The sequence below is a fragment of the Amphiura filiformis genome, chromosome 1 (genome assembly GCF_039555335.1).
Source record: "Amphiura filiformis chromosome 1, Afil_fr2py, whole genome shotgun sequence".
In the NCBI taxonomy this organism is placed as follows: Eukaryota; Metazoa; Echinodermata; class Ophiuroidea; order Amphilepidida; family Amphiuridae; genus Amphiura; species Amphiura filiformis.
In genome coordinates, this window is record NC_092628.1 from 59,708,684 (window position 1) to 59,729,890 (window position 21,207).

The 21,207-nt window shown below is 35.8% G+C and overlaps 1 protein-coding gene across 1 annotated transcript; it reads right to left on the reverse strand.

Moving 5' to 3' along the window:
• Window positions 1-1,831: 1,831 nt before the first annotated feature.
• LOC140162043 (TPR repeat-containing protein DDB_G0287407-like) lies at window positions 1,832-20,117 on the reverse strand (the record flags this gene model as incomplete). The annotated part of the gene is made up of 25 exons (XM_072185336.1): window positions 20,093-20,117; window positions 19,843-19,869; window positions 19,355-19,467; window positions 18,862-18,960; window positions 18,323-18,395; window positions 17,269-17,366; window positions 16,662-16,863; window positions 15,809-16,033; window positions 15,164-15,438; window positions 14,625-14,783; window positions 13,202-13,312; window positions 12,803-12,925; window positions 11,825-12,159; window positions 11,167-11,339; window positions 10,904-10,983; window positions 10,404-10,595; window positions 9,551-9,684; window positions 8,902-8,986; window positions 8,481-8,678; window positions 7,258-7,395; window positions 6,855-6,994; window positions 6,259-6,379; window positions 3,102-3,247; window positions 2,348-2,468; window positions 1,832-1,900 (listed from the first exon to the last, which is right to left on the reverse strand). Coding segments are annotated over exons 1-25 (3,462 nt in total), but the record flags the coding sequence as incomplete, so codon positions are not given.
• Window positions 20,118-21,207: the final 1,090 nt, after the last annotated feature.

The window sequence follows — 21,207 nt, forward strand, 5'->3', positions numbered from 1 at the left end:
AGAACTTATAACTTGTGAACCCTTTATTTATGTTGCTAAAAACAAGAAAATGAATACTTGTGACCATATGTCATATACAGTACCATGCAGTGATTTGTCAGACCAGAACATACCCCACAATTCAAATTCATGTTTTGGCATTTTCAAAACCCACATACCCATTACCCACAGTCAGGGGGCACTTATTAAAATGGTAAAATGGAGTTTTTCATGAAATTAAAGAATTATAAAAAATATCCAATTTACAATGTCACACATCATTGCATTGGTCCCAATGGCCCACATTACGTTACACAACAATGTGGACATTTTAAATTAAACCAGTTGTGCCAAACAAAATATGCTATCAAATACTTTTATATTTTTGTAAAGAACTTAACAACATTAAGTTTATTATAATTGATTTAACCTTAACACAATATTTTAATGCTTATACATACTCAAATCTTTACTCTAATCCCAATCATATCCGAAGCCCTATTACCATGATTACAATTCTAACTCTAGTCTATATATCCTAAGTATATTGTGACTTTGTAAATTCCACTTATGAGTAGGAACACTATCAAGTATTTTTCTATTCCAAGATGTTTCATCGTACGTTAACCAGAATTGGGTCACCACCAATGGTTTGAAACAGCTGATTATTGTGCTTTACATGAAGCTGAAAATCAAAAAATACTTTTCAATGATAATTTAGGGTTTCGATAAACCATTTGTAACAGCCATGAAGTCTAATATCAGGCTGCAACTTTCACCATTACCCTTTTTTACTGCTTTCCTTGTAGTACTCAGTTGGTCAAGTCCTTCAGTTGAGAAATAGCTTTGACAGCAGCTTCAGTATGCTTGTGGCCATCCCCCAAGAATGTAGAGAAGATACGCAGAGCTTCCCTGAACTGAAATCCAGCTCTCTTGTATAGGTTGGTAGACAAGTAGAAAGCTCCTAGATTGTATCTGTAAGCAATTTTCAAACATGCACAAGTTTTCATAAATATACCATGGTCCACCACAATTTGTCAAACTTGGTTTTGTTATACAATAAGCTATAAGACATCCAAGAAAAAGTTATCACGTTTTAAAACTATTTTAATTGGATGTCAAAAAATGGATTCTTAATATTACAATAAGGGCTATCTGTGCTTGAACAACTTAAGCATGCTGTTTCAGACATCATCTGATTACTGTTTTATGCTTATTGCAATGAAACATTTATTCCATAATGTAAAGACAATTATATTTTAGCTGTTGAACCAAACATAATGGTCTGGCCATTTTATATGTTGTGTCATCTTGTGGTTATTGGAAAATGTTAAAGACATTGCATATTATAAAATACCTGTCTTAGTAAGCACATGTAACCATTAACCAAAATGTCTTTTGTAACAATTCTTTATAAGTCAATAAGATCAACATTTTAGTCAAAAGTTTTTTGTGTATACTACATTTGTGTATGTCATAAGAACAAACAGAGATAATGGGCCAATTCATAATAAAAGTGGGGAAAAGAGCAAAATTGAGAAAGGAAAAGAACCATTATTGTTATCCATTTCCAATGTTATTGTTGTTGCATTTTCAAAAACAAATTAACGAAATGGAAAGATTTACCTAATTATACCAGCATTGGAAGCTTATCACCAGTCACCATATATTCTAACAGCAATGACTTATTACACGTGGAAATATTTTGATGCTTACCTTACAATTGCCACATCCACATGGTCATTGCCATATGTCTCTACAAGTATAGCCAACACTCCTTTGAAGATCTCCCCCGCACTGTTGTCATTCATGTCATCCATCACCAACCCTATGTTATTGAGAATAGCAGCAACTCCAGGTCCAACAGGTATAGGAGTGTAGCTTCCTCCAGCATTCCTTGACTGTATGACAATTCGCTGATCTGTTTTGGAGATAAATTTGGTTTACATTACTAATAGGCAACACATTTTTTAAATATCAAATACATTTTGGCGCCCATTTGGATGCAATTCGAAGAATTATTTTACCAAATATATCAACAGAGTGCAAAATCCTGACATTTAATTTTAAAACATGCTAAATGGACTCAAGATCTTCCAAATCTTTTATGCAAGATAGGTATGCTACCAGTATTGACAATGTGACTTCATCATAGTAATGAAAAAACACTTCATTCGAAAGTGCATCATTGAGTTTTATGTAAGATTCTCTACTTGTATAAATTATTAAAATTATAAATGTGAGGCACTGATTTCAAACTTCAGGTTTAATCATTAAATAATCATCTGTGATTTATTGATATACTTTAACTGAAGTAGGAACTTGAATTTTAAATGAAATTAATCACTTTCCAAATGCAACCACTTACCTGTCCTATGATAGCAGCAACATAATGGTGACTAGAGCCCAATACATCTACAGCTACCTCCTGTGCTCTCATCAAGAAACGCTTAGCCATTTCCACATTTCCTTGGAGTCTCATTACAGTGCTGTAGAATAAAATAACAATAAAATTACATTAATACATCTTTATAGAATATAGAATTTTCTATCCATTTGGGCTACAGTTGGTGTATCAGCTGGGGATATCAAGATTGTGCTCCATATGCGCCACAATATTTCACGAGTTGTGAAATCCTGCAAATGGAACTGCTATCAACATATCAAGGTAATTCATAGACAAGAACTACAATCAAGGAAATTAATATTGGCACACTCTGGCATACTAATGTAAATCGCCACCCCTCTCCCCCAGTTCAATGTTGATGATAGCACTATTTCCATTGGGCTCCCCAGTCTCCTCAACATTGATTGAGGGGGAATGGGGGGGGGGAGGTTTGCACTTAATTCTCATCAAACATGGTTATACTGAACTATTAGAGCAGCAATGACAAGATCCAACATATTGTCAAGGTGTGCCAATTGTTTTTTCCTTCATTGTAGCTTACAAATAAAGAAAATAATAGTTAACTGTTTTCATAATTTCTTCATTTTGTCAACCACAGAGTAAAAAGTGTTTTTCACTCCATCAAATATTTTGAAATGATAGAGTACAAATGTAAAACTATAAACCACTCTCAGTATGAGCTTTATATTTGCAAAGGACATATTTTTGTACCTACCCCATTCCTACAAGGGCTTTAACCAGACATAGCTTCTGTGCAGGCATCTTGGGTTTTTGCTGTCTACTCAGTGCCTCATGGAAATAGTTGTAGGCATCATCAAGGAGATGAAGCTTTTGACAAACAGTTCCCAGGTTGATTAACACCTGTAAATGGTAAATTCATAGGGATTCAATATACTAGTACACATTTATCATAGAGTACTAAGTAATAATAATTATGGGTCCACAATGTTTCAATGTTTGCTAACAAATATAATGAGCACTTCCCAGGAATAACATTATTTAAATATTCAACTTATGTAACACAGCATTTTTTTTTAAATTTTGAGTTGAAATTCATGTGAACTTATTTGTTTTCATCAAACTGAAACTGAAGCTGTAAGCCCAATGTGAATGGAATTTTCAATATTTTGTAGCCTATAAAAAGTAACAATGAGAACTGAATCAACAACAAAAACAAGATATTTTGAAAATGTGATTTGGTGGGAAGCTCTTTACAGCTGCAGCTCTTGCAGACACTAGGGGCGAGTTTCCCGACAGGAGTCTTATTAAGCCCTAGTCTTAAGGTGGCCTTGAGGCTACTAAGCCTAGCCCGCTTCCGAAGCCCGAGTCTTAACTCTAGCCGGATTTCTTCAACGCAAATTCAACCTAGTCTTAGGGGCCTTGCAGGCTTAACGCTTGACAACCTCGTCCCTTTCAACCAGCGACTTAATTATATAGGCTGTTGGAGGTAGATGTACATAAGCTGTGGTCCTCACGGTTTACCGTACTAAACAAGGTTGCCGTCTCATTATCGCAATGTTCCCGGCGCAAAGACTAGCCTGGACCCGCGGTCTTGTCCCGGTCTTGTGCTTGGGCTTATACCGTACACAACTTGATGCAAGAATATTGTGTCTGTTTTTGTGTCTTTTATGTATTATTTTATTTGCACTTGACTTTTTATGAGTCCAACTTGTATGAATGATACGCCTATGCTTTATACTCGTGATTTTTTCTTTGCATCCCAAAAAGGGTAAAACTGTAAGCCTAATGGAAAGGAATCTGTGATTCCCCTAAAAAGGAAAGCAACCAACGTGCTATCTACTGCTGATAACAGTAGTCTTCTCAGATCTCACATGAAGTTATCTGTTGGTACAATATTTATAATTATTTAAGGGCTGGGGTATGAGCGTTTGGACAGTATTTATTTTGGGACATTAGAGCACATCAGACATATCGAATTGCATTCTGAATCTGAAGAATGTCATTCTGATATCAAATAATTTTGACTTTTGAAATTAGCAATTTAATACACATTTTATGGCAAATCATTAAAATTGATATTTTTGATATTTAACAGTACTTGAAGTAAACTTTATAAATCTGATGATTTATACTTAAAGTGTATGTAGGTGGGATGAAAAGCCGACGATCAATTGAAAATTTTGACCTTTCATTATAGAAGATATGGATTTTTTTTCCCCAAAACACCACAAAAAAAAAGGTCTTTTGGAAAAAAATCCATATCTTCAATATGAAAGGTAAAATTTTCAATTGACCGTCGGATTTCTTCCCTACTACATACACTTTAAGAATATATCATTAGATTTATATAATTTACTTCGAGGACTGTTATATATCAAAATTTGAAAAATATCAAATTTTTATAATTTGTCATAAAATTTGTATTACATTATGATTATCAAAAATGAAAATTATTTGATATCAGAAAGACATGCTTCAGTATTCAGAATGCAATCGATAGGTCTGATGCTCTCATGTCCCACAAAAATACTGTCGAAAAGCAATAAACGCTCATTTTAGATCCCTTAAGTAGAAGATATAGCAATATTATATGCATCTTATCCGTAAATTCAGTTTTAATACTGCATACATTATTGTTTCGTGTCAAATATTTACTATATCTTTACCAATTTTGTCCTTCTTCTATTGGTATAATATAGGCACTCCAAAATAATATTGTAATAGGCCTACGTATGAAAAGTACGAGTATCAAACTATTAGGGCTTGGATAGGGACAGGTGGTATCATATAGGTCTTCATAATGATGGTAAAAAAATGGTACAAATGCCATATTTAAGATATTAAAGCTGGTGACATATAGGCCAATGGTACAAAAGTGGGATAAATGCAATTTATTTAACCTTAAAAATTGTGTTTTTAAGGTTAAAATGACCAAATAATGAGGTTAATTAATAACTCTCAGAAGTAGGCCTAATTTATTTTTTTTCATGGGGGGGCAAGAGCTCCCCCTAGGCGCGAACACTGCTTACTCATGTTAATTGAAAGACCGTCAAAAATATGAAAGATAAACTTTGCGTTACAATTTAAATAATTTGTATATTGAAATAGACCAAGGCTTACGACCTAAGACCTGCTCTGAGGCAGGGCCAAGAAAAGCCGCTGTAAGCCTGGTCTAACAGGCTTGCGTGAGACTACGGCTACAGAAGACTGATTTCGAGAAATGCAAATTTTACTGAAGCCTGGGGCTAATCCTACAAGCCTGGCCCACGGGCTAACGAAGGCTCGAGGCTATGGTAGCCGTGCTTCGGGAAATACGTTTTCAGTTAAGCCTGGTCTTACGACCTCTTAAGCCTTGAGGCTAGACAAGCCAATTGCTAAGCCACCCGTCGAGAAATTCGCCCTAGATCACTAAGATCAGTGGATAGAATAGTTAACGAAGTGGTAATTCCTATGTTGGTTTTCTACTATGCATGACCAAGAAAGATGTTGATGCAGATCCAGCAAGAACAAACTATGGCATCTGCATTAATATTTCGATATCTGTCAATAGGCACATCTTATTGATATTAATCCAGGCGGTATTGGACACACAGCATGTGACATACGAGGCTGATGAAACTACAAAGCTGACAGCCCATTCAAAATAGATGGTTAGTAGTTACAAATTGAAAAAACCAAAACAAAAAATACCATACTTACAGTGGGGTTCTTTGTCGCACCCCAGATTCCATTGTGGAAAATGTTCATGAACATGTTTTGTTCCACAACAGTCACCTAAAAGATATTGTTTTTTGAAATGTACCAGTGCATTAGCACTTAATATTTGTTTGTAATGTAATATTACAGACTTTAAAAAACCCTTGTGCTCCTGTATCATGAAATATAATTAACAAAATTAGTTGGAAACTTACATCAATAACATCTGGGTGATTGCATTGCATTTTATGTGAATTGTTCCCCATAAATATAAGAATGCTGTTAGTCCTGCAGTATTTTGATTCCAACTCTTTCAGCAAATGTTCAAACTCCAGCCTAAGTACAAGTACAAATTATAATTACTAGTATTATAAATGATGGTGGTTGTTGCTGTACCAGAATCAATGCATTTATTGGTGACAAAAGCAGTAATTATGACATTTTCCTGCTACATGATAATGACCACCAAACTTGGTCAGAAGAACCACTGACCCATTGGGTCACACATGGGTCAGTAGGGGTCATTCAGTGCAGCTAAACTAAGCTCTGTGGCCCAATATTGGTCAGCAGGACTGTTGGCATTGTGTATGTTGTATGTTTTGGATCAAACATCAGTTGCCCTCTATGACTGCTCAAATTGGTCAGTCCATAGACCCTATAGGGTCTATGGCCAGTCAGAAGAACTACTTTAAGAATATAATACATGATTAGGTCACTGGGTCATTTAATGGCTGTCTGATATAATGCTTCTTTAGTCAGTTTAGTGTTCTAGTTTAAATTGACTTTAGTGTTTAAGTTTGGTAGAACTGACCTTGCACCATTGAGTAGTCCCAGTTGCATAAAGAACTCTGCCAAGGAACGTATCAGTCCAACTTTGTCGACAGCTTTGTCAAATTGTGATGTGCCTTTGAGTGCACGATAAGCATTCTCTACTTGCTCATACCCACCAAGCTAATATAAAACAAACAAAATAATAATAATATACATGTGTAAGTTTGGTATCATATCACTCCAATCTTATGGAATGCTAGTAGCACACAATCCTCATAATTTGTACAAGATTATCTGACCTTCTGAGACTGATAAAGGGCATTATTTGTGTAAACATAAACTTGTGTCCTGAATTGAAATTCTTCAGTAATATGAGCTAATATGTATCTGTGTGACATTATCAGAATACACTACTGACACATAGAAGTATAAGCTAAACTTACCAACTGCCATGATTTCATGAGCTGAAATTTCCCATCCTCAGTTTTCATCAATCTCTGGAATACATCAATGTTCAGAATTGTTGCTTTCAGTCTCTCCAGTTCTCCTGCTTCAGCTAGTAGGTAAGGAACTTCATCTACCTGAAAGAATTATTCAATATTCTGAATAGCACAGATTCTACCATCTCTGGCAATTGAGTCTCTGGGTTGATTGCTCAGTCTTTTTAAGCAAGCAATCCAAATGATCAATAGATTTTCTAATATCAAACAACCTCACAAATTGTTTCTATTTTCGTTAAAGTGATGGTAATAGTTCTGTCAGTTTTGTAGGCCTTTCCCAAGGTTTACAATAGCAGAGTGAAAGGCAGTGGCATCGATTTCTTTTTGACATTGGGGGGATGGGGTTTGAAAAAATTCTTGAAATATAGTGAATCCAGCACCTTTTAGCAACAGAATAAGTTTATGATACAAATGCCATCGCCATATTGAAGCTAAAATAGTGAAATTTTGCATGTAGCATTTTTAGCATCCGATTATAATAGCCCTTTTATGCCCTCGATATTCACCTGTTTCTAATACATAAATCAACCTTTGCATTTTTCCTCTATTTCAGTCCCATCACGTCACAGATCTTCATCTATTTCTACTACATAATATTTTCCATTGAGAATTTTAATCAGCTGACATCATTTTATGCTTTTCTTTAAAACACAGCATTAGACCAAATGATTATTTTCTGAACACATGTGCTAGGAGAGTCTTTTGGTATATTTTGATTTTCATGCTTTTATGCTATCTACTGAAGATAGTCTATACTGAAGATAGTATTTAGGGCTCATTTATGTCCTTGATTTTCACCTGTTTTTACTACAAAAGTCACACTTTGTATTTTCCCTTCGACTTGTATATTTTAGTCCCATCATGTCCCGGACCTTTAATTATCTCCTTCTGCTACAAATTACATATACATTCCATTCAGAATTTTTATCAGCTGCCATCATTTTAGCCTTTTGCTTAAACCTCAGCATTAGGCGTAATGACTGTGTTCTGAACGTGTGCCCAGAATGCATGTTAGGAGAGTCTTTTGGTATATTTTGATGTTTCATGGTTTTTATCTACTGAAGATAGCATTTAGTGCCTATACAGAAAATAATTCTTACATTTAGTATTAGAAAACGGGCTTTAAGAAAGTATTTTGGTATATTATTTGTTAATTCGAAACTTACATATCTATCAGAGATTTGTTGTCTATCAAAGAAATCTACCAGCATGAGGTACCCTTTGTGTTTATCCTCTGGGGATCTCAGATACTTGGATTCCACAGCTTGACGCAAGTAATCATGGAAGAAATTCACAATGCCATTGCGATTCACAAGGTTCTCATCCAGTGACAGATAGAAAGGTGACCAGATGCTTGTTTCTACCTATCAAATGTAATAGCATTAAAATAAGCCATAATTACAATATTATACAATAAGCCTACTTTATTATAAAATAATACAAACAATGTGACATGGTGCAATGCAACATAGCACATGTTAAGTTAAGCATTTAAGTTACCATCCTTCTTTTTCATTAAATGCATTTGAGCTGTGATGTTGTACCAATAAAATTATATTCTATATCATGCAAATGTTTACTGCTTACTTTCAGCATGCTCAGCATCTCTTCTTCACTCATTCCTCTGCGTGAACACCAAATAGCTACAGTAGTACTGCAAACAAGTCCTGGCCTAGAATGCAAGTACATTATATCATTAAAAATTATGAAGGGTGCAATATCATTTGCATAATTATATGCCATGCATATATCAATTAAAGCCTTAATATACAAAATATTATGCTCTCAGGAAAGTTTTCTAGTCATTTAAAGCCAAACTGATGAGGTGTAATGAAAGAAAACTCACATAATATCTTAGTCGCTTAATTGTGGTATTCTATGGGGATTTAAAGTCATAATGATTTTAATTCAAACTGTAATTGCTCTGTAGCCAACACAATGAATTTGGTTGAATCCAATTGGGTGTTGGGACATGTGTAACATTACAAATATGCCAAAAAATCAGGTTTGAAAAAAGAATTGACCAAACTCATTTAAAAAAATCTTTTTGGGTAATTCAAACATGCCACATAATGGGAAAGAACAATTTTCAAGACTAAAAAAACACAAACCTATTATTATTTTTGGCTATCTTATACATAACCTTGTAATACAATAATGCATATAGAATACACCTAAATATTATGCATGACAAAGAAACATTAGGAGCTGCAACGATTAAAAAATGCTGACATACCTAGAGACAGCTCCTTTGTCAAAATCATTTTCAAGACGCTCCAGAATCTTCTCAAACAGCTCTCCTGGGTTTTTAGATTCAAGGTACTTTGTGATCTCTTCATCAAGCTTCTCAAATCTGCCAAACATGCGTATCTGAAATGCCAACAGTTGTACATTTTATTAGAACAATATATACAACAACTTGAATGAATTCTTTATTTTCTAATGCATTTACATTTTCACATTGTGCATAAATATTATATTCTTAACGGGAATGTAGGATTGCAGATCTTCAAGTATTCTTTACATCAGCATACACAGAACTGTGTGTGGGTTAGCGGTAGAGCATAGGCCTCATGATCATTGAGATTGTGGGTCCAAGCCCTGCCATGGCCATGCACATGGGGACAGTGGCGTTGCATGGGTTATCCAATTGGGGGGGAACCAACCATGATTGGGGGCACCGGGTCTGATGGGGGGGGACACACCATTTTTTGGCAATTTTCCTATGGGATTGTCTAAATTTTGCAATCGATTGGGGGATGCCCCTCATGCCCCTATGATGCTATGCCACTGCATGGGGAATTGAGTAAGGTACTTTTTACTACTCTCTACCCAGGTGTATGGGTACCAGCATTTTTTAATGCTGGGAAGGTAACGTACAGACTCACTGTGGAGGAGGTGTAGCGATCCCCTTATCATGAAGTCTGGTCCAATCACCAATGAAAGAGAGATGGGCACTCTGTACACTGAATGTTTATATATTACCTATGGGTAACTGTTTGGACCATACCAGGTGTGGGGGGAGCTGAGTGGCTGGAATGTGGCCAAAATAAGTTAATTGCACTTTAATTTGGGGTTTGAAACTTTACCTCCTCCAATAATGCCTTGAGATAGAGTGGATTACTACTTTGTTTGGCATTGGTTATCTTCTCTTTCTGTGCTACAGTCAGTGTCTTGGCATAAAACTCCATGTACTTGTCCATGACTTTCATCATTTCCGATCTATTGAGTGGGTGAACCACTTTGATCGACCAACCAGCTTTCTTTACTGCACTCAGGGCCTGAAGAAAATGAAAAAAAAAGAGGAAAAGTTTCCCTTTCAGCTTTTGGAAGTCTATAGCACTGCTTTTATAAGTATGTTTTTCATAGAATAATAATCCATGCTTTATAGTTAGACCAACCATTCTCTTGACTAAATATCATGCAAGTAATTTTTCTATGTAAAAATGACACAAAAAATAAAAATGGCCTGTCACAACTAAGAAATGTAAAAAGTCACCACCATCAAAAACTTATTTGTCTAGGTGTAGATATACATAGACAAGTTCTGCTTTGAACCCTTCATAACATCATCATCGGCCTTACTCACCCTTCCAGGCAGTGCAGACATCAAGAGGTGCACATTTTGAGGGAGCTGTTTTGGTAACCACTTCAAATCCTGCTCTTCACCTATTAAAATTGGTTTTGTTTTGGGAAAAATAAATAAAACTGGGTATGAATGTTCTTCGATCATTATTTATTTAACCAATAATTTAAAGTAACAAAATATTTATATTCATCTTGATAAATACAAAGTTTGCAACTTATAAAGTGAGTTTTAGAAGAAGTAGAAAACTAATGTTTACTGCATACCTGAAGAACTTCCTCCACTGTCCAACTGATTCAAAGCATCCAGAACAAGCATGACCTTTCTACCTTTGTTGCTTGCACGCTTCAGCCATGATGGCAACTCTATGACAAGATTACGATCTGATGAAGGTACAACAAGATCTTCCTGAAGATACAATCTGAGCTCTTCGTATAATCTTTGAAACCAATAAAAAAGTTCATACTTATGAGATAATTTAACACTATTTTTTTTCCAACATAAAGACCTTTATATGAAAAGAATAACTCTTTTCAGCACACTTCAGCAGTGGTTAAACATGGATGATCTATTTTGATCATATGTGACATGATCAAGGTGAATGAGTCACATGTCGACCCTGGTTGAAAATGAGTTTGACATATGTTTCTAAAGAGGACATTTAGAGCTTTCAGTAACTGAAACCCCATGTAGATACGCCTTTTCTTTTCGAAGTTACGTCAATTTATCAATCGCTGAAAACAATATAAAACAAAAGAATTTTAACACTTTCTTTGCCATTATCTCAAAATCAATATTAGCGACATCTGACTCATTTCCCTTGATCATGTCACATATATGAAATCCCTGCCTGATTTTGATTAGGAAAGTCTTTACTTTATGATGAATCTAACACATTAGTTGACTTTTTATGATAAAACAAACCTTCTCAACAGATTCAGATGTGAAGTACTCTCTGACGAACTTCCAATAAAATGCATGAAAAGAAAATCTTTGGGGTGTTTCTCTTCAAATCTCTTGCACCAATTAGCAATTAGAGCAGATTTGCCCAATCCAGATGCACCAGCAATCAGAAGAGGCTGATTGTCTCCTTTGGCAGCTTTCTCAAAGTGGTCATCAATGGCTTTGAAGTACTCCTCTCCTCCAATGTACACTTTTTGGCGTACAACTGCAAATGCTTCATGGGCTTCTCTTTCTCTCTGTAAGGGTGTCAGTTGGGAGCCGGGAGGATAATCTTCATTTATACATCGCAGCAGATCCTGTAAGAAATAAAAATAACAATGGTGGTTTGTCTAACATCAGCGGCGAATTCAGGATTTGAATAAAATAGATGCATTAGCACGGGTCTGAGAGACTGCAACTGACTGGCAAAATCTGAGGTTTTCAATAGATCAACATCAATTGTCCAAAATCCACCGAGTTTGTGGAATTCAATTTGCTTATGAGAATGATTAAGTTTTAAATATCCACAAATCATGTTAGTTTGTCACTGAAAGATATTATTCATTATCATTAAAGGACTCTCATTTACAGGATCTGTCACCTTTGTTGTACCCCAAAGGTCACTCGTTTTGGAGTGATAAGTCCTTTATATATCACTCCCAGGATGCCACTTTCATGTATGAGTTCCCCCATAGCCCCAGCAAACATCCTCTGTCTAACAAACTATTATTTGATTGCTAATTTACCTATGCCATCAGTGTTGTATCCAAAGGTAGAGGGGGCGCTAGTATCAGCATATTTTTTTTAATGATTTTAAGAGCCAATTTTAGTCTTTCGGTCCCTGTTACTTTGACCATATTTTAAATCCTGGATCCATTCCTGCTTGGCTCACAGATACGTTTTAAACAATGTGTAATCCGTTATAATTAGAGAGATTGCAAACTTCAATTGTTTACATACCTCTTTGATCAAGTCACAGCCCTTTTCAGCCTCCTTGTACTCCTTTGCAGAGAGTCCTGATGTCTTCACAGCATTTCGTAGTTCTTGCTGTCTATCATAGTGCCATGGAGTTTCACTTTTCTTCTGAGAGAAAAATGGTAAAAACAAATACTGTTATAGAATAGACATTTTTGGAGGTTATTTAGTGTGATGTTGGTCATTCCTAGGAGACAAAAGCTCAGTCATTTACAAATTGGTCCTGTTTGGATAGGTAAGAAGATACACAAAGTGTGGATATAACATTAGTGTTCATTATTTCCATCCTGATTTCAAATAAAATATATTTTCCAAGGTGGGTAGTTGATTATAATTACCAATTTATAAAAAGCATTTATTATTGAAAACTACATGTAGGTATACCTTCTGCTCTCTGGGTGTTGGGTCATCTGGTGGCAGTGACTCCCTTAAGTAAAAGAAAGTCCGGTCCTTTGCCACTTTCTTGTTTTCCAGGGCGGCATGTAAGACTTCAAGCTGCAACGATAAAGATTTAAGAGTTGATATCATTACAAAAATACTTCCTCAAAATTGGCTTCCTAGATTTACCAACCAGGAGTAATCAGGATGATGAATGCCAGCTTTAACTTTTGAAGCTATCATCACAAGCATACCTGCAAATGGCAAAACTGAAAATACTAGATACGAGCATGGAAGGAATGGCAAGGCAAAGCAAGAAAATGAAATGAAATGAAATGAAATGAAATGAAATGAAATGAAATGAAATGAAATGAAATGAAATGAAATGAAATGAAATGAAATGAAAAGCAAGACAAGGAAATAAAAGGAAAGGAAAGGAAAGGAGAGGAGAGGAATGGAGAGGGGAGGAGAGGAGATGAGATGAGATGAGATGAGATGAGATGAGATGAGATGAGATGAGATGAGATGAGATGAGATGAGAGGAGAGGAGAGGAGAGGAGAGGAGAGGAGAGGAATGGAGAGGAGAGGAGAGGAGAGGAGAGGAGAGGAGAGGAGAGGAGAGCTAAGCTAAGCTATAGGGGGGAAAAACAAGGAGGAGAGGAGAGGAGAGGAGAGGAGAGGAGAGGAGAGGAGAGTGGGGATGAGAAGGGAGGGGAGGGGAGGGGAGGAGAGGAGAGGAGAGGAGGAATGGAGAGGGAGGAGAGGGAGGGGGAGGAGAGGAGAGGAGAGGAGAGAGAGGAGGAGAGGAGAGGGAGAGGAGGAGAGGAGAGAGAGAGGAGAGGAGGAGGAGAGGAGAGGAGAGGAGAGGAGAGGAGAGGAGAGGAGAGGAGGAGGAGAGGAGAGAGAGAGGAAAAACATCTTTAGCCATAAAAAGCAGGAGATTTAAATTGATAAGTCAGAAAAAATGAGCAAATTACTGGTTTTTACCTTTTTCAATTTTCTGACAGATGTATAAATTGTGTTAACATCTGAGAAGATGACCCCCTATACTGTTTCAACCTAGAAGTACAAACCAAATCTGCGGCGTAGATGCTTTGCATCACATGCACTGCGTGTTAAAAAACTGTGATGCATAAAGAGCTTGGTGCGCTCAGCAAGTACAAATCGCGCAGCAGTTGATGCGCCAAAGAAGCATTTACACATGCATTGCATAATTATTCTCATACCTCCCGTTTCCGAGGTCTATTTTTGTACTTCTGAGTTGACGGACTATGGCATATAACAAAAATAATGAAGGCGCCTATGGCAGACAAGTGAACATGAATGGATAAAGTTTACCAGGAACATGGCTAAACAATCTGGAGGTACGCATTTCCCTCCTGTATGTGCATATAAAATACAAACAAGATTGTCTGGCTAAGAATATTACCTTTGTTACACTTGTGTCAAATCTGTGATTTTCAAGCCACTTATATTTCCCCATGGCAATGTCATATGTGAAATCCAACAACTTGTCTATCTTATCCTTCCTCTGATTCCATCCAAAACGATCCCCAAGGAGGCAGATGAAATATTTGCATCGTTCAATCTGACAAAGAAAGAGATCAATATAAATGTCACAGGGAAGGGGAGAGATCAAAAATACATGTTCTGACATTTTGAAGACTTAAAAGTCACTGACATTTCAAAATCTTCCTCCTCTTATTGATTATTATGGTACACCCTATGAAAGAGGAATGAAGTAATAGCATTTATCAGCATTCTTTTGCACCATTTGCGGATTCTGAATAGTGGTTGAAATCACATTTTAAGATAGAATTATGTTTGTCAGGACCTGCTTACTTTGAGACACCCTGTAATTCAAAGAGATGGTTTATTGTAATCTGTGGTTTGTCACTATGAGAAAATGATGACAATTGCTATGTTTTTCTGTTCAAATAAATTTTGAAGAATGCTTTAGTATGTTACCTCACTCAAACAGATGTCAATTGTCTTTCCATTCTGAGATTGCTCGGTGGTGATACCCCAACGCAGATCAATGTAAGTGAAAAACACTCCACGATCCCTGCATAGATGATTCACCTCACGAAATGCTTTCTTGATTAAAATCTCACGCTCCTCATGAAAATCCACAAATGTACTAGAGACAAAGACACGGACCTGGCGATTTTTACTACGTGTTTTGACAGATGCAGAATTTGTCTTCGATGTTGCCACTGCTGGAGGAGGCAAAACATCGCTTCCTGGTAGAATGAATAGTAAAGATGAAAGTAACGGTACTTTCAGATTATAATCATCAAAACTTTTCATAGGCCTATTTATTATTTTAAGATAAATTTGAATGTGAAGGAGATTTTCTGAGTGAAATAGGACCTTTTATATCACTGATAAAAAACTATTTCAAATTTGAAACTATTTCCTTGGATTTTTTTCAAATTTTAAATCTAATTTAGCTAGCCAATAACATGAAAGGGAGAGAAGAGGAGATGAGATGAGATGAGAGAAGAGGGGAGGAGAGGAGAGGAAAGGAGTAGAAGAGAGGAGGAGAGGAGGAAAAAGGGAGATGAAGGATAGGAGAGGGGAACCTTGGAGAACAGAGATATAATTTGTTACCTATTGCCTCTTGCAACTCTTCTAAATGGTGCAAGCCATCCTTGTATTTGTCATAGAGATGTGCTACCATCTTGTCTAACTCCTTCACCTTGTCTGTGGATAGCTTTGCCTCCACTACATCGCCATCTTGATCTGTGTCATCTGGTTTAGCCTCGCTCCTGACTCGCAATACTGCTGCAGATGCATGTGCACCAAAATAGCCTGCCCAATACAATGAGTCTTTAGCTACAGAAATAAGATTATTGTATAGTCAATTGGAATAATATAGCACATTATATTTTTAATAGCTTAAACTGTTCTGTTCATTTCCATAAACTTGTCATCTTTTTGTGATTCTCTAATAACACATGTATACATTTCTTATTTTACTGTATGTTGCATGTTGCACTTGTTTTTCAGTATAACTTTCAAATAACATTCAGTAGAGAATTCCATGAGAGTGGATTGACTAATGATTTTTAGCATTTTTATATGGCTTATAGGATGGCTGTCATTGGACCTTATTTCTTAATTAATCAAGGTACAAAAAACATTTCCCCCCTCTTACTAGCTACTATGTGCTGTTTTGAATGTGGCAATCTGTATTAAACCCTTCTAAAATAAAACAAATTTGAGAAATTGATAATATATGATGTCATTTTCTTTTCCTTTGCTTTCCTGATTTTCTCTTTCATTTTTTGTCAGAGAGGGCCCTAACTTAAATCTATTCAAATTGTTATACTATTCATACACTAAAAATATAAGTTGAACAAATTAAAATTCACAACATCACAGCAATTAAAGGTGTACTTGTTTATTGAAATATGGATATTCATTGTATTCATTGCTGACACATCTGTTCTCAGATACATACCTTTAGTTTGAAAGCCAACTCTGCGTACACCTTTTCTGTACCCTTTGAAGGTAAGAGTCTCTCTGATCCATTCAGGTGTTTCAATTTTGCCCTTTGTCCCTGTTGTTTTCTGTGCAATAACCTTCCCATCAGAAGTCATGAGAGTGACTGTGAGTGCATAGTAACCTCCTCCATCTGAGCCTTCATGGAAAGATTCTGAAGCCTGCATGTATGAGACAAAAATTAATACCAAGGTGCATAAACCTGTGAAAACGTTTTCACAGATAGTAGCCTTGGAAAACCTGTCATATAATTGTCAATGCATGTTGTGGAAGCTATTTTCTAATGGATAAAATAGTAAAAATACCAGAAAAATACCCAGCACTACCGACCACGTTTGCGTAGTTATAAAAAAGGACATGTGTGGGTTCATCAACATGCACTCTGATTTCGAACCTAGTCAATTTTTATTATTTTGACTTCAACCAGCATTTTTTCCAGCATTATCCTACTTTCTGGAAAATGCCAGAGAAATTTCATCCATCTGTTGGCCGGCATGTATTGGCTTTTGGTACCATAATAGAAACATGCTGTAAGTTTTTGAGATTTTGATTTAATGGATACTCACCTGTATATCTGGACATGAGTCAAGATATTTCTCATCAAAATGTTGAGTAAGGTCAACTTCTTGGTACTTGGTACAAGTCTCATATGAGGATACAAACTCTGAAAAGATACATAATTTGTGTTTACAGTTCAACCTTATCACTTTCAGTGCAATAAAATTGTCAAAAAGTCCATTAGTAAAGAGCATCTATACATTCTGTGCAGGTTATCCTTCAAACAAAAACATGAAATCATAATGGAATACTGGTGGAATTTTAGAATACTATTCCTCTAATAATACAAACTTGTCTTCATTCACTTTCTGTAATCACAGGTGGCAAGTAGCTAGGTTTTGGGAAAACCAGCTCCTGGTCCTTGGGTTTCTCCCCTTTTATATGCTTGATGTGCAAAAAGGGTTCTCTAACGATTCTGACAAAAATGTGAGTATTGTTTTTCATTTTAAAATTATATTCTTTGCAGCTCCAATATAGTTTAACAGATGCCATTTTGTTTATTCATCCAAAGCTGGTTGGTTAGGGGAGAGGTGCACATTGTTTGATTAACAAAGGTATAGATAGAGACATTTGTTATCATGTTGAAAGCTCATATTAGTAATATGTGACCCATTACGGCGAATGAGCCGTAAATTCCTCCCCAGTCAATATTGTTTTATTTAGTGTTTAGAAAATATACATCATAAGCTGTAAAATGGTATATCATTTGACTTCAAACGATATCCAGAAGGGGGGTTATGGTTTGTTAAACTTTGCTCGTTGGTAGCTTTTTTTCGTTTCTACATGTGTCTCTTTTTCCACATTGCGGGCAATAAATATCAAACAGTCATAATTGGCGGTCATTTCAAATCATCGAGGATTAAGAAAGTTCTCTCATTTTTAATTGTTGGTTATACATACCTATACAAAATACAATGCCTCATAACCCACCTCTTGAACAGGATTTAGCCAAAGCAAAAAAAGACCAGAGCTATTAAAAAAGCTCATTCGTGCTTTATGGTCACATATGTGGAAATACAGGGGAAAGTTAATCTTTTTATCAGTCTGTAGTTATGAACTTACTTCTTTCTGTTTGATCACCACCATCTAGTGTTGTCCAGTCCCCATCAACATCCCAATGTGAGAGGTCCCCCAGCTGAAATGAACAAAATCATGACCATTTTGTATAATTATGAACACTGTTTTGCATCCTTGTTATTATTTCAATTTCTTTGTTTCTGCCCTACTCAATGTTGATAATACAAATAAGACTCTGAGTTAAGGTTCAAACAAACAACTTTTTGTTCAAAATCCACCATATAATACTGCTGCACCATTTGCTGCTAGAATTATCAAATGACAAATATGTCTTCATCTGCAACAAATTTTGAAAATTGTAAAGCATCTTATCAGTCTCTTACACCACAGAATGGCGTCACTTTCTTCATCATCTTTCTTGTATCAGGCAACATCACACCTGCAATACTTTGAGAAACCAACCCTTCAAACACTGTTATTATATCTGGAATATACTAGAATTTATCACATTGTTTCTTCAATAATACACTCCACATTGTAGGATTTATATGTTCCTAAGTATTACTATATTACAGTAATTTTACCTCTGCAGAAGCATTTTGCAACAGGTTGTATGACCATCCAGCAAGTTTCATTTCCTTCAGAGAGAAGGCCCTATCCAGTGGTACAAGATTGTCTGATATCTGGAAAATAAAATGTGTCATCCAAAATAATATTATACTGTACAATTTGTCGGTCGCAACACATAGAGGTGTACCATTAAGAAGAAACCATTAAGAAAGTGTCTGAATACTACGCCTACTCTTGTACATATATATATTTTAAATGTAAGGACATACTTTAACAGCATATACATTCATTTACTAAGTCATGAACAGATCAGATCAGATCAGATCATATCAAACAAATCTTTGTTAGAAAAGATGATGTGGCCAGTTAACCCAACATGGCAAGAAGGGGAAAAGATGTTCACAGGGGACAACTTCCCCAATGCCCCCCCCCCCCTTCCACTCCCTTCCTTGGCTATGCTACTGGATGTAGCCATGTTTTTTACTGACTGGGGAAAAAAGTAAATACCTTTTGTTTCTCTATCATTTCTGTGTGTACTTCATCCCTTGTTGGTTTAGGTTCTTTGTACTTGGCTGGATCATATATCATCATGGCACAAAGTCTTGTAGCCCCTCCACTTCCTAGAGTTAAAACAATACAACATGAAATAGGTTTGTAAATATTTTATGCCCATAATTTGAAACTCAAAATAATACAATAAGCAGTAAATGTATTGGCCTATGAAAGTGAAAGGTAATTATCTTTTATTACAAATTTAATGTTTTGATTTACAACACATAGATATGTTAAATTTTCTCCTAGCATGACATATGTGATTGGATCTATGAGTATTAATTTTGTGAAAAAATGTAAATTACAGATTTTGTATGGTAGTATATTGCAAGTAAAGTAGTAATATGATTTTCCCCATTTTCAAAAACTTGAACAATGGAAATAAGTTCCCCTATATCTTGACTCATATGTTTTTGAAGGGCATGCACTTTTATATCACTTACCATGGTCGTCACCATTACCACCATGTCCTATAAGTAGACAAGAAAATAAACTGATATTAAAAAATGATCAATACATTTGTATTTCTTCTAGAATGAAAATCAACTAAAGGCTAATTACATCATATACTAGTTCATGATATGCATGTAGAGAAAATAAGTAATCATTCAAGTTGCCTTACTATTTCTGAAATATATCTTGACACATCCATTTTTGACAATGCATGCCACAGTGCCTTCTTGTGCTGTATACCCAGGTATAATATCGCCAGTTCCATGGAAGTCTTTCAAAAGCTAGAAAAATAAATAACTATGATTAAATGGTGGCAAACCCCTGGTTTTATAGAAGAAAAAACTTTTAGGTAAAAGACATATGCTTGTGGTATGATACTATCTGATAGTGTACTTATTCCTGACCAAGACCGAATTAAAAAGACTAGTTTGCGTATAACGTCCTGTCAACTACACCAAAAATGCCATACTGCGCTGGTCAGTAACCAATCACGTCGCGCCTTTGCTCTGGCGTCAGACGCAAACTCAGTAGTAGTCCTTTTAATTCAGTCTTTGATAATAATAATAATAATATTAATAATTTACAAAGCACCACATTTCTAGCTACCTAATCCGAGATGCTGAAAGACTCAACAAATAAATTGAACAAAAATCATTTGGTATAAGAGTAATTTGAAGAGGTCATTGGAAAGTTCCACATTATTTTATGCCATTTTGATGATAAAATTCTAGAAAAAAGGATGTAAATGGAGTAGCAGAACCTAAAAAAGGGGTCATTGAATTGGGCATGACTTTAATAAAAAAAGGGGTCATTGAATATATTGCACTTTAAAAGGGGGTCTATAATGACAGTCACATACCGTCACTTCTAAAGTCGAGTGCCCCAAGCTGTGGTACAAAACACAGTATGAAAAAATTAGATCACCCACCTTTAATGTAAACTCACCTCTTTTGAGTAATCTTCACCATTAATAGTGAAGTATGGATTACCTATGCCACCACTCAGCCATTGAACCTTCAACTTGTACTTGCCAGATGGAAGAGAAAGCTGACAAAAACAACAGAATCAAAATTAATCATATCAATTAAACTTCAAAAAAACTTCAAAACTTTAGAACCAAGTATGCTAGACCTTTGGTGTTTTCAGTAAATGATAGCCTATTAGTCCTATTGTATGTATAATGTAATACAGTAACTCAATTTTCAAAAATGCCTCCTTTGGCCCCATGGACCAGATCATGTCACATATGGTGAAAATAAACTGAAACTGAAATTCTGAGAAAAGGGCAAACATTGGAAAAAAAAGTAATGCATTATGCATTAGATAAAAAATCAGTATATTCATGTCAGGTGCGG